Consider the following 14714-nt stretch of genomic DNA (forward strand, 5'->3'; position numbering starts at 1 on the left):
TGATTTATTATCATTCTCCTTGTCTAGACTGTATAGATTAAACAGGCTCACCCAGACCAGATTAATCAAGCACATGTTAAATGAAAAGTGTAGGTATATATGTGCATGATTTTATTTTATGTATATTTTCTACCATATATACTGAATGATATTATAGTATATATATTTCTATATTTCATTTACAAAATGTATATTTAAATAACCTAAATATATGTTTTTAATTATTCACACTTGTGCAAAAACCTTAAGTCAAGAGTGAACCCACAGTGAACAATGAACACAATTTTCTATTGTGGCATATTCTGTACTAAATTAAAACTATTTTAAATCACTATTAATTTTGACCTTGATTTCTATACTGAGTGAAAATAAATAGGAAAAAAAGGCCTCCTGCTGAGTCTTTTTCCTCCATTTAGCTACCTCTCAGGATTGGCAATTCACATGTTTGCTTGGAGCTTCTGATATTCAGAACAGCCTGGTCTAAAAGCTTATGACTTAAAGGCCACCTCCGAGGATTCTGTGATCAAAATCATTTACTTTTTTGTGTACTCTAATTATTTCTAGATGGGTTATTACCTGGGCCTGCGTTTTGCCAGTCTGGCTTTGTCAACTTAAAAATTGATGTTTTATTTATAACCCTTTCTCCACATTGTAGCTTCCCTCTAATTTATTTTAAAAGGTGGTTTTGCTAGGCTTTTGTAGCAACCTGAAATTTCACAGACTACAGACATTGCAGAGGAGTGCAAAGTAAAATAAAATAATAATAATCATAAAGAAACCAAAAGGAAAAACATTCTCTCTTCATATCTATGTCTATGACTCAGCCTAACCTCACTTTTAGGTCTTCATTTGACCTTGTAAAACAATGTTAAATGATCAGGATAAATACAGTTGAATCAAGATTCTTTGTCCTCTTCTTGCGGCTACGTTCTACTAGTAAGGACTTCTTTATAATTCCATGGTGCCAATGGGTGGGGGCTCCTAATCTGCTGGTTGTTTATTGATCCTGGCATTGCTGAGATATTTAAGGTTCCCTCTGGTCTCAGTCATCACTTGTCATGGGTCACTTTGCATCCTTCTTGTCCCAACTATAAAGCCTCTTTAGATTCATCAACAATTCCAGCTACTTCCCCATCTTTGGACTGCAAATGTTAGGAGCTTGGTTAAGACCCTGAAAAGTGAGCCATCTGTTTTCTGCTCTTCTATCCCCAAAGCGTTGAGGCTCTATTGCTCCCAGACCCCCATCCCTGTCCCTCCTTCTCTCCCCCTCCCCACCCCATGCTTTCTCAGTGGAGTAGCTTAGGAATAGTTTCTCTAGGTCAGCTACCAGCTCCTCCGATGCCCTCCCTTGCCTTCTGGCTATAGGCTCTTCACTCAGGCTGCAGTGGGAAAACTGGCTCCTACAGCACATGCATCCCTTAAATTGCTCACATAATAAGCCTAATGCCCCGAGTCCTTCAAGTCTCTGGCTGCGGATACTCAAAGTCATTTTAATCCCACTCAAAACCCTCTTCTCTGATGTATTTTCTCTCTCGTAAATTTCCAGTTTCTTTTATAAAACTCAGATGCGGAGAAATGAATGTTTTACATCTCTGGATATTTTGGCTTTTAAAAACCTTCACACAAGGCAATGAAGGAGGCTCTTGCTGCTTCTTTACAGAGGGACGTGGTGGAGTCACAGGAAGGGGATGCCAGAAGCATAGATGAATTTTTTCCAGATTTAGTAGGCAAAGTCTAGTAGTACTTCGTATGTATTCATTTAACAGACGTAGATCAGCTATAGTGTCCCAGATCTATAGTTAGTTTCTAGATCCTGTGGGTACTCAGCTTTTTCTTAATTTTCCTATTTTCTCTAAAGTCCCTGCCTAGTGCAAGCCCCTCTGTAGGGCATCAGAGCACTTGGCATGTTTATGTTACTGAATCTCATGTTTGTTGCTCTTTTTTGAAAGACAGTAGTAGGTGAGGGCAAGCACTGTTTGCTGCTGCCCTCCACAGCCTGGTGCCTCCTAGATGCTTAATCAAGATTGCTGTAATGAATACGTAATTGCATAAATGAAGTTAGCCTAATTATGTTTGATGAGTTTTAAGCAGTCCCTTGACCCCTGGCTTCAGACCCTCTTTCCCTTTTATTCCTGAGGAGGTGTTTTGTTTTGCTTTGTTTTTTCACCATGATTGTAAATGATTTTTTTAAATTCATGAACATAAATGTCTGCTTCCCTCAAAGGATTTCTCTCCTTTGTTGTTCATCAAGTGTTATTTGTCATTGATGATTTGGATTTAGGGAACCCCATGTGAATTCTAAGGGTAGTCTGTAATAAGGCTGACTGCACTGCTTCATTTTTTCACCTAATTAATTAACTTATTTTATCTGTTTCTTCTTAACTTAAATGTCACTTCCCAGAGAAATATCCCCTGATTGAACTCATCTTCTTATTATAATACTAAGGGCCCAGTGCAGGAAATTCGTCCACTGGGGAGAGGTCTCTCAGCCCAGCCTGCTCCCCTCATATACTGGAAGCCCTAAAGGGATGTCCTACTGATGGTTTAGGCCTGCTCCCTGTTGTGAGCAGACCTAAGCACCAGTCTGATCAGGGGAAGGCGCCAACCCCATCACCCCGCTATTACAGCCATTGCCAGTCACCACAGCCGCCAAGGTATTTTCATCAACATGGACTCCAGTCCCTTCACCATGAAAAATGGGAACTTTCTTTAGGCATTTTCAAGATGTATCTTTCATAGGATATGACATTTCTTTCTTTATTTTTCTTTTTATTCCCACCTGAGGATATGTTTTCATTGATTTTTCCCCCCCTTCCTCTGTTCCAAGGCTCAGCCCCTGTCCAAGCCTAAAGCCTCCACCCCAGGTTTTAGGCTTGGGAAGTGGGCTCCTCCCTCCTTCCCTCTCTGAACTTTAGTTTTCTCATCTATGAATAAAAAGCTAGGGGAGGGGGATTAAGTGAAACTAAGTTATCTTCTAAAACTCAGAGATTTGCTCTGCAGGCATGGCTCAATGATTGAGCATCAACCTATGAACCAGGATGGTTCAATTCCCAGACAAGGCACATGCCCAGGTTTCAGGCTTCATCCCCAGTGGTAGGTGTGCAGAATGTAGCCGATCAATGATTCTCTCTCATCATTGATGTTTCTCTCTTCTTTTCTGAAATCAAAAAAATATATTAAAAACTAAATAAATACAACTCTGGGATTCTATGAAAATGGCTGGATTGGTTGGATTATTTAAAGGTCTGTGGTGCCAGTTTGGCTCAATGGGTAGAGCATCATGATGCCTGTGGACCAAAGGGTCCTAGATTTGATTCAGGTCTGGGCATGTACCTTGATTGCAGGCTCCTCCCTGGCCCAAGTCCTAGTTGGGGTGCAGGCAAGAGGCAACCAATGTGTTTCTCTCACATTGATATTTCTCTCTATCTTTCCCTCACTCTTCCACTTTCTCTAAAAATTGATGGAAAATTATCCTCAGGTGAGGATTAAAAAAAAAATCTGTGGTCTCTTATTTCTAAAACCACCTGGCCTCCCTACCTGAGTGCCTGAGTGTTTACCCATCTTGGTTCATCTGTAACGAAATGAACTTTCCCTTGTCTTATTGAACCAGATACTTATAAATGTACTAGAGGCTTGAAGCATGGAACTCATGCACAGGTATGGCCCCTAGGCCTGGCCTGTGATCAGGGCCATCTTCCCAGGCTGCTGGCAACCAGCCCCACTGCCCCCACCACCCACCTCCAGTTCCCTGTTCCCATTGGGAGATTGGAGTCTGCTGGCTGGGGGGAAGAACTGAGAGATTGGTTGGCAAGCCCTGATTGGGCAATGCCTGTGGGTTGGGGGTAGCTCCTGCATTGAGTATCTGCTTCCTGGTGGTCAGTGCACTTCATAGTGACTGGTTGTTCTGCCCTCTGGCTGATTTGCATATTACACTTTTATATGTATAGGTATTTTCTGTTCCCTATGCCAACCATGACCTCATTGGGGAATATTGTGTTCAGTTTTAGATAAAAACTCTAAAACACAGATGCATGGAGTGACATGACCTAATTACACCCTCTCTTCTCAACAAGCTTCCGCTTGTTTATAGAGTAGTGGTATTTTAAGATTTGAGAAAACTGCAACTGGGAAGTGTAGAATTCTTCTGCTTCTTATTTTTTTTTTCTTTTTTTTTTTCTTTTTTTAGTATGAATTGATGTTCTCTACTTGGATCACAACCAGGGCTGACATATGGCAGACTCACCAAAGCTCTCAAGAGCTTTTTTTCTAGAAAAGTGTTTAAAGGAGGGTTTTGGACAGTTAGCTCTAGTTGTCATTCTGCTGATAACATAGAAGGAAAGTAGAAACTCAAACTAGATATTCTTAAAGTTGCTGAATTAGTTAATTTCTTAAAGGTGATGTGAAAGGTTAATATCACCACCTTTGCTTTTCTAGAGATAAGAGGTCTAGGGGCAAAAGGAGGGAGATCATGATGTCAAGTTCTCTGCCTTCCTCAGTACCATTGGAAGTATCACTCAATGACAAGTATCACTCAAGGCTGGAGTCTTATAACTGCCATCTACTACTGCATTACTATCTTTTAATATCATTTCCCTCCTCAAATTGGGAGCAAATCCATAAAATTGCTAGCTAGACCCAAGTAAAAAAAAAAATCAAAATCAAATCTTATTATTTCTATGCTCCTGTCAATTATAGGACCCTTGCCTTGGAAATGTGTGCTGGATGGTTCAGGTGTGTTGTGTCCAACATCAAACCCTATAATTGGACAATTTACTTTAAGTCCTACTGTTTTAATTGGTTAATTCATTGGACTTGATCCATATGGGCAATATTAGTTCCATGACACTTGATGCCAGCCTGCACTGGAGCTGAAAAGCAATGATATCCCTTGGTCTCTGCAGCAAGGTGGTTTTGAAAGGAACTGGCCTGCAGATGTGGTTCTTTTGTAGAAGCTAAACACATATTCTGTGATTTTTTTTCCCTCCCACAAAAATTGCCCAATTTAAAAATTTAAAGTTTTCCTGCTTTCCCCGTGAACCAAAAAGCAGTGATAAAAGTGCGGCAATTAAAACTAAACAACATAGAGCAAGCAGACAGGTACAGGCGCCCATGTTATAATGGGTTTAATGATATCTGGGAGGAAAAATTCTGGAAAACAGTAACGAGGACACATTTAAAAATGAGGAGGGCAAAGAACAGACTGCAGAAATGATTAAACATCTTGAATAGAAAACTGAGTAGAAAGTTTTGGGAAAACTGAGTGCTACATGAAAGTTTTGGAAGATTTTGTAGAATATATCTTAAAACAGGTTGAATATTTTAATGTTTAATATTTTTTGTAATGTATTTTAGCATGAGAAAGTTAAAAATAATGAACATTCCTCATTTTTACTTCGTATTCACTTCAAAAACCTAAGTAACATTCTTTAATAGCTTTTAAATCCAGGGTTCCTTAGCTCTTTTTGCTTTAAACCTGCTTTCTAGTCATTCACTTTAAAGTATTTAGCTTTATTCTAATCTCAGAAAAACCACACTGATTTATTTGCTGTGTTTAAAAACTACAGTGGTTTAATTCTCCTATGCCCTTTTAAAAGGGATGGCAGAATGAAAATGTTTTTGGTTCTTCCTATTGCTCATTGCACACTCCCATGATAGCAGAAAATATGGAAAATGTGGACTAAGTGCCAATCTACTTTTTGTCAATGACTTTGGCAGCAATACAGAAAACAGCTTTTCATTAAGATACTGTGAAATAAAAACCTCACCAAAAGGAGAAGGAATGGTGCTAAGTTAAGTGCCCAGACATCTGCTAAAGCAAGTTTTATTTGTATAGTTATTATTTAGTGGGGGTTTGAAAAAAATATATACCCTTAGTGTGAGCCTAGGGGCCTCCATTTAATTTACAAACAAAACTCACACCAACCAAAGCAAATACAATCTCACCCGGGTAATCTGCATAAAATGGAAAAGCAAGCAAGCAGGTAAGTTCTTGTGTGTGTTATGGTTGATCTCTTATCTCCCCTATATCTCCCTATACTCCCCACTGTGATTTGATAGTTTGCTGCTTTACTGTCTCTGTATCTATCTTTTTGTGCTCAGGATCTTAATACAAGGTTGCAGAATGGGTGTATGTGTGTGTGTGTGTGTGTGTGTATGTGTGTGTGTGTGTGTGTGTGTGTGTGTGTGTGTGTGTTATGGTATGTGCGTGTGTGGTATGCCTGGTTTGTAACTGTGAAGCACAGGTGAGAATTTGGGCTCAGGACCTTAACACAAGGCTGCAGAACAGGCTTCAGGACCCAGGAGAGGTCTGGGTTAACTTGACTCATCTTCTTGGGATTAGATTTTCTATTTGCAAAATGGAGTGAAATTAAATATTGTTGAGGGGGGTTTTGATGTTGTTTTGCTGCAGTTCCGTTTTAAAGATGAGCCTTAAACTTTCTGGGTGAAATTCTAGAACCTGCGACTTAAGGATAGATTTGCTTGTTATTTGGCACATCTCACTTATTCCCGGGCTCGTTCACGCTGCTGACAGGCTGTTCGCAGGCCAAGCAAACTGAGGGGTATGGGCAGTTCCTGCATGCAACACTCTCTGCTCCCACAAAGCTTGTTAAAATGCACATGCACACAAATGACTTTGCTGTAAAAAATATTTATCCAACTAGATTTCTATTATTATTTTTATTGACTTTTAGAGGGAGAGGTAGGGAAGGAGGGAGGAAGGGAGAGAGGGAGGGAGGGAGGAAGGGAGGGAGGGAGGGAGGGAGGGAGGGAGGGAGAGAGAGAGAGAGAGAGAGAGAGAGAGAGAGAGAGAGAGAGAGAGAGAGAGAGAGAGGCTCATTATTGATCCTCTACACCCATTCTTCATGACCTTGCTGTTGGGAATGTTATTTTACTTCTAAATAAGGGGAGGGGGAAAAGAAGTGGTCCTGGCCTCAGATAGCTCTGTCCAGGGCTTTAGGGAACTCAAAGATAAAAGGAAGGTCCATTTTTCCTAGAAATCCTTGGTGAGTTTGATTATACTTTTTGTAGTCATGTGCCCTTCTCTTTTCCTGCTTCTGCAGCCCTGGGCATGCAGTCCTGTGGTCAACCTGGTCATGTGATGCTGGTCCATAAAACAGCCGAGGGGTGGGAAGGGAGGCTGGCAGTGCTAAGGTACAGGATACACTGAATAGAGGAACATAAAATCTAACAAACAAAACCAGATATCCTCTACACAGCAGACTGATTTGACTATAGATAGTTCCATTATAGCAGGTCCTTGATTTAATGTTTTGTTCAATGTCATTTTGTCATATTGTTGAAGAGATAAGATATTGTAGGAACTTTACTCTTATTTATATCAATTAGCCTATGGTAAAGTTGGTTTTGTTATAAGTTGTTTCACTTATAATTGTAGACCTATTGATGTTGTTAAGTAGTTATCTAACAGAAAGAATATTCTATTATAGTAGGTAACAGTGTAAGGATAATTTGAAGTTAGTATACTTTCCCTCAGTGAGGACCTGAAATAGCTCAAGTTTAAATAAAATTAAAACCAGCTCTAGTGGATTTGGGTCAGTGGATAGAGTATTGACCCATGGACTGAAGGGTCCCAAGTTTGTTATGGTCAGGGCACATACTTGGTTGCAGGCTAGGCCCTGGTCTGGGCCTTTGTGGAATTAATGTGTATCTCTCTCACATTGATGTTTCTTTCTCTGTGTCTCTCTCCCTACCTTCCCCTCTCTCTTATAGTCAATGAAAGGATATCCCCAGGTGAGAATTAACAAAACAAAACAAAAAAAAACACCTGATAAGAGTAATAATTCTATGTGGGCAGAGATTGTGTCTGCTTCATTCATTGCTCTATCCTCAACACAAAACATGCAAGAGATGCTTAATAATACTTTTTGATTATTTTTCTCAATTGAAAGAATAAACAATGACCTTTCTACCTCCTGGTTTCCTCCTCCTCATTTCATTTTACAGGTTAATCTTCCTTAGCAGGACTCTCAGTATGTCCCCTGCTCAAAAACCTACTAGTGCCTCAGAGCATATGGAATTAGGTGCAAGCTCAGTTATTTGTTATACAAAACCTTGCATACATGGATCCTATCTTTTTTCAGTGCTATCTTCCTTTGCTGCTTTTACATATGCCAAATGTATTACTCACCCATTCCTGTATGAACTTCTCACATACCCGTCTATGCCTTTGCTCACACTGGCTTCACTACTGTTTCTTTGTTCCCCCTTGCCAACGTGAAGGTCATATGTTACATCTCTCATGAAGCTCAGTATGTCCCATAGCATGTAGTTTTGTCCTCCTGGCACTTAACTCCTACACAACCTTCTCCTGTAGTTATATGTTTTTTAGGCAGTAGTCAGCAAACTGAGGCTCACGAGCCACATACGGCTCGCTAGCTGAGGTTTGCCACTCTGTTGACTAATGAGTTTGCCGACCACTGACCTAGGCTCTCCATTCCAATAATTACAGGCTGTTATTGTTCCTTGTGATTAAGCCCCTATCCCAGTGGTCAGCAAACTCAGTCAACAGAGCAGCAAACCGGGGCTCTCGAGCCGTAAGTGGCTCGGTAGCCTCAGTTTGCCCAACACTGTTCTAGAGGGATACAGCCAGGCACAAAGTGTACAGGTACCTCCACAGCACTTGCTAGTGTCTCTTGCCCAAAGCACTTTCTAAAAGAGCTTGCTGAATTAAAGTGAGATGATCTATTCTATAGGGCCAGGTAGTTGCAGGACATTAATTAAAACTACATTACTAAAGGGAGTGAATTGCAGATTGTGAAAAATTAGACAGGATATTCTAAATACTATTTCTTTTTTTCTTTGTTAATCCTCACCAGACGAAGATATTTTTTCCATTAATTTTTTAAGAGAGTGGAAAGAAGGGGTGAGAGAGTGAGAGAGAAACATCAATGTGAGAGAGACATATCATTTAGTTGCTTCCTGTACGCAACCAACCAGGGTAAGGATTGAACCTGAAGCCCAGGTACAGCCCTTGGGTACTCAGGCTGTCACTCTAATCACTGCTCAGGGCTTAAATACTATTTCTAATTATTCTTTGGCCTGAAAGTTAAGAGGCCTCTAAAGTAAATATATTTTTGTGAGAGAGAACAGGGTTTTCTGGAAAAGTCTCTTTTATACAACTGTGTCACTTTAGTTCAAGCTTGGTGATTCTTTTACTTTGTAGCTAGTGAATTTCCATGATCTGAGCCTCAAAAGTAAGAAAGACTTGAGCCAAAAGAAATAACATTTAATGGAAATCTCTGAACAAGATTCATATTAGAATTTCAAATAAGGACAGAGTTTCTAAGTTTCCTGAGGCAAATATGAGTGATTTAAAATTTCATCAAGGTGAGCATATTTTCCATCTAGTTTTTAACTCAACGTCGGCTCAGAAGTCTGGAAATTGCATGATTTCCTGCATTCATGTAGGCACAGTTAAACAGTGTTCATAGGGTTAAACTTTGGGCCTTTGGGCATATTCAAATTCTGGAGTGAAGAATAAATGAAATGGGTTAAGTGGAATAAAGAATTGTAATAACGTCTCCTGGCCTAACATTTCAGATGTTCCTACAGACAGGAGAAATGGAAAGATAATAGACTTTATTGAGTATACCTAAACTACCTGCCTTTCTGCCACACCAGTATTCCCAGCATGTGTCTTGATTTTGTTGACTGTTGCTTCTCTCACCAGGTGGCCATGTTGATTTGTGCTGGCTTTCTGATTGCCTGGATTCCTTATGCAGTGGTCTCTGTGTGGTCAGCTTTTGGAAGGCCAGACTCCATCCCCATACAGCTCTCTGTGGTGCCAACCCTACTTGCAAAATCATCAGCAATGTACAACCCCATCATCTACCAGGTCATCGATTACAAACTTGCCTGTTGCCAAACTCGTGGTTTGAGAGCAAATAAGAAGAAATCTTTGGAAAACTTCAGGTAAAATTTCAGAAGCTGGAAATGAGTGATACACTTTGGTTTCAGAATCTCATGGGGTTCAAGCCACTCCAATGTGCTTTCTACTTAGGCTTAGTGCTTATCACTTAGGAGTAGTGTAGGAAGGGCTTTCATTTCTTTTCATTTATTAAAATATATTTTATTGATTTTTATAGAGAGGAACGAAGAGGGATATAGTTAGAAACATCAATGAAAGAGAAACATCAATCAGCTGCCTCCTGCACACCCCACACTGGGGATGTGCCACAACCAAGGTACATGCCCTTGACTGGAATCAAACCTGGGACCCTTCTGTCCACAGGCCGACCTTCCATCCACTGAGCCAAACCGAATAGTACAGGAGGGCTTTATTTTCTTCATCAAAATTCCTGAAATCAGTTAATGATATATGTAGAAGATGATGACATGAGAATGAAAAAAGTGATTCTGGTTCATATAGATAGATAGATAGATAGATAGATAGATAGATAGATAGATATAGATATATAGATATATAGATATATATATATAGATATATAGATATATAGATATAGAGATATATATCATATATATAGATATATATATATGATATATATATGATATATATATATTACTTATTTTTCAATTAAAGTTTACAATTAATGTTATTCAGTGTTAGTTTCAGATGTACAGCATAATGGCTAGAAAATCATGTACTTTACAGAGCAGTCTCCCCAAATGTTTCATGTACCCACATGGCCCCATTCATGGTTATCACAATATTATTGGCTATATTTCCTATGCTCTATTCTGTAACTACAATACTAATGTGTACTGCCTAATCCCTTTACCGTTTTCTGTTTTTGATTGTAGAGCAACTAAGATATGAAGCTTCTGTTCATTTGCACAACCATTATGTATCACTCTTCCTTATCTAGGACCAAACCCATTTAACTCCAAGACTATGGTTCTACATGGCACTGATCCAAAATTAAGTTCTCACAACAGAAAAGATTCTCCTATTTGGGGACATTTCTATCACAAGCTAAGAGTATAAGATTTGGGCAGGCAAAGATAGGAGAGAAGGGAGATGGCATTTTCACTCAGCCAGGTTATTTTATTTTCACAAGAGCCCTGTGTTATCCCTTCTCTTATCTTCTTCAGATAAGGAAACTGAGGTTAAGTGAGCTGCCCCAGTTCACCTTGGCAGGAAGTAGCAGATCAGGGATTTTAATTCAGGTCTATTGGGTTTCAAAATTCATTCTCATTGATCTATGCTGATTCTGCTTTACAATGAACAAGTGAGTTTGGGGATCCAGGACCATTTTCCCTAAAGGCTCAGGGTAGGTAAAGAGTTGAGGATTATAGATGGTCTTCTGTGTCCAGTCAGGGCCAATCTCAGCAGTAGAATATGGAATAGGTACCTGAATTTATGATCTGAGGTGAGGGCTATTAAGAAGGCCGCAGGTTCTCTGAGCCCACTTTTTTTCTTACTCACTTGAGGTCTAGTTATTTTTCAAAACTATTTTCTGCAAGTAAGTAGGAAACAAAAGTGGGGTTGGGGGTAGAACTATGAGAAGATGTGGGTTTTTAATCTTGTTCTTTCACTGTGCTTAAGTGACCGATGTTTTGACCTTTTGTTTCCTCACCATGTAGTTACAGAATCAAATGAAAAAAGATAAAATGAAAATACAAATAAAAGAAAGTGTTGTTATTTTTGCTATGGTACAGGGGAAGAAATGCACAATACAGAAGTAGAAGATCAGCATTTAATTTTGCTATTTTCAATAAGTCTAAAATTTTGGAGCAAATTAACAACTTAGAGCCCAGAACTGGAATGACCTGAAAGTCCTACTCATGTTCCTAAATTGTAAGAATTACACAAAGTACATGTGAAAAGGGCTAAATAACAACTGCTAACCCTTTTCCTCCCTTGCCCCCCCCCCCCCCTCACACACACACATTGTTGGTTTTTAATGCCTTCTCTGTTGAATTGAAACAAAAATCAAATACTAAACCAAAATGCATCTATTTTGGAAGCAATAACACTTTGCCCTTATCAACTATTAATATTCTACTATAAATAAGGTAGAGAGAATACTTTTAATAGAGCAGTTATGAGAGAAAATAATGGGGCACTTCTTCCGAAAGAAATGGAAATTTAACAAGAAGGGCTGAAGGCAAATTTCATCCACCTCATAATTTTGCCTTAAATTGACTCTGTGTACTGCACATTCACTCACATACATATTTAACACATAAGAATGAAAGGCAGGAAGTTATGTGAAAGAAAGTGGCTTAAGGCTACAAACCTTTAGAGAAATCAACCAGGAGAGAGACAGTTCAGTACACCTGCTCCATTAGCCATTCATAGGAAATATGGCCATTGCTTTGCCAGAGGAGGTCAAGGGCTGTTTCCTTACTCCAGAGCTTCAGCTTTCAGTGGAAACAGTAGACAGTCATGCTGAAGCAAGAAGGAGCCCTTAGATTCTAGGGTTGAAGCATCTTCAGGGGAGGTACGCTAAGAAGGATCTGCTTCAGACCAAGGCAGAAAGGTGAGAAGTGGCCACCAGAGGTTTCTTTATAACTTTCCAAAGGAAAAACAAACAAAAAGAACCCTGTTTATCTTTGTTGCTATTAAGCTAAGATGTTGTTATTCATAATAGTGTAAATAATCTGTGTTTTCTGATTATCTTAGGCTCTACAGCAGCGATTCTCAACCTGTGGGTCAACTAGCAGGGTCACCTAAGACCATCGGAAAACACAGATATTTACATTATGATTTATAACAAAGTAGCAATGAAAATAATTTTATGCTTGGGGGTCACCACAACATGAGGAACTGTATTAAAGGGTCATGGCATTAGAAAGGTTAAGAACCACTGCTCTAGAGACATAGATTGATTCAAAGAAAAGAGCTAATATGTTGAATATGAGTTAACTCACCCCCACACCAGCCCCAAATTAAGCTGATAAAGGGAAAAATATGTCCAAGACCCATTTTTGAAATGGTATTTATTTACCCTCTCCCCACCTCACTCACCCACACACTCAGGGTGTCCAAGTACAGCTCCTGTATTTTTAAATTTTTTTTCTCCACCTTGTTGCATGTAAGAGACATTGAAAAATTTTTGAAAAATTACTGTAGCCGGATATCACCTGCAGAGATTTGGCTTTAACTGGTCTTGACTGGGGCTGAGCTTCAGTTGTTTGGTTGTTTAACTCTCCCAGGTGATTCTCATTTACAGGCACAGTTGCCAGCCAGTGAACCCGAGCCTAGAAAGGAAGGCATTAGCAAAGCTCATGGGATCATAGCCTTTCACCCATGGTCACTGATTGTTAGTGACAGTTGACCCAGAAAGCAGATGCTAAGACAATCTTAGATGGAATAGAAAAGTTCTAAAGTTTAAAAGACACTTGAGGTATTTGGTGAAGAACAAAACATTTTACATTCCTAGGATTTTAGTAAAGATAAGGAAGAACAGAGCCCTAAATTCCTAAATTCCGCATTGTTATTGCAATCATACAATACTTCTCCTGACTACCTTAGTTTAATGCTGTCTTCAAAAAGAATGCTCTTTCAGTAGGTGAGTCATAGGGTGCAACTGAATGGTAGACAGGTACAGTGATTTTTATTTCCCCCTAGAGGACAGCAAAACCACTAGAGCACAGGAAATGTGGCACGAACAAATAGCATGTTTTTGAAAAGCTCTACTCACGGGATTACTTTTACTTTGAGAATTCTAAATTGAATTATTACTTTTTATACCTTTGAAAAATAAGTTTTTATTGATTTTAGAGAGAGAGGAATGGAGAGGGTGAGGGAAAGATAAAAAGAGAACCGCTGATGAGAAGCATAGATCAGCTGCCTTCTGCATGCTGGGGATAGAGCCCTCAACCTGGGTATGTGCCCTGATCTGGAATAAAGCCCAAGATCTCTCAATGGACAGATTGATGCTCAACCAACTGAGCCACATCAGCAAGGCTTATTTTTATCTTTTTAACCCAACTTTTGTGCATATAATATTCTTGGTAGTCAATGATGATATGACGGGCAAGTATATATGCAAATAAAATGCATACTAAATTGCATTGTTCTTCTCTCTCTAGGCTGCACACTATAACCACTGTCAGGGAGACTTCTGCTGTGCTGGAAATCCATCAGGAGGTATGAAGATGGACACAGCATCACATGGACACCATTGTCATTTCTCTGCCACTTCACTGCTGTTAATGTTTAATTGTGAACACACTTTCTCTGTGTTATATTTTTATATTTTCTACACTATTCCTCTTTCTCCTTAAGCCAGGATTTACTGGGAAATATTCCAATGGTCAAAAGGAATCTAGATGATAAGATCCTGCTTAAGTAATATTTCTAGAAAGAGTCTCCTTAGAATTCTCTTTTTATTACTATTTTAAAACCTATTGTGATGCCAAACAGTGTTAAGTCCGAGATATGAAGAAACACGTTTAAATTTTTTATTTATGAGGGTAGTATTTAATTCCATTGTATCGTCATTGTTATTTCTTAAGGCAGGCAGTTTCTGGGGTTCAGGGAGGCGGGTGATCACCGGGATCCTGTGCTGGACCGTGGCTTTCACTGGTAGATGTTTTGATTCTCACAGCCACTCTCTTCTCATGCAGACAGAGGTGCCAAATCTAATGGTAGAGATTCTACAAAGCCGTCCTCTGGGGAAATCAATTTTGCCTTAATTCCCCAAAAGCTCTCTGGTATCTCAGAATTTGAGGGCTGAAATAATTTGAGAAGTGATGATAATTTTATCAGTGTGGGTTTTTCTCAT

The 14714-nt window shown here is 39.4% G+C and overlaps 1 protein-coding gene across 1 annotated transcript in view; it reads left to right on the forward strand.

Annotated features, from left to right (window-relative positions):
• Window positions 1-14083, forward strand: part of OPN5 (opsin 5) — a 28507-nt gene extending 14424 nt beyond the window's left edge. The window contains exons 5-6 of the mRNA XM_036415216.2: window positions 9692-9933; window positions 14020-14083. Coding sequence (XP_036271109.1) covers window positions 9692-9933; window positions 14020-14083 — 306 coding nt within the window. The remainder of the gene's footprint in view (window positions 1-9691; window positions 9934-14019) is intronic.
• The last annotated feature ends 631 nt before the right edge of the window (window positions 14084-14714 follow it).

Source organism: Pipistrellus kuhlii, unplaced genomic scaffold (assembly GCF_014108245.1).
Source record: "Pipistrellus kuhlii isolate mPipKuh1 unplaced genomic scaffold, mPipKuh1.p scaffold_m20_p_5, whole genome shotgun sequence".
Lineage (NCBI taxonomy): Eukaryota > Metazoa > Chordata > Mammalia > Chiroptera > Vespertilionidae > Pipistrellus > Pipistrellus kuhlii.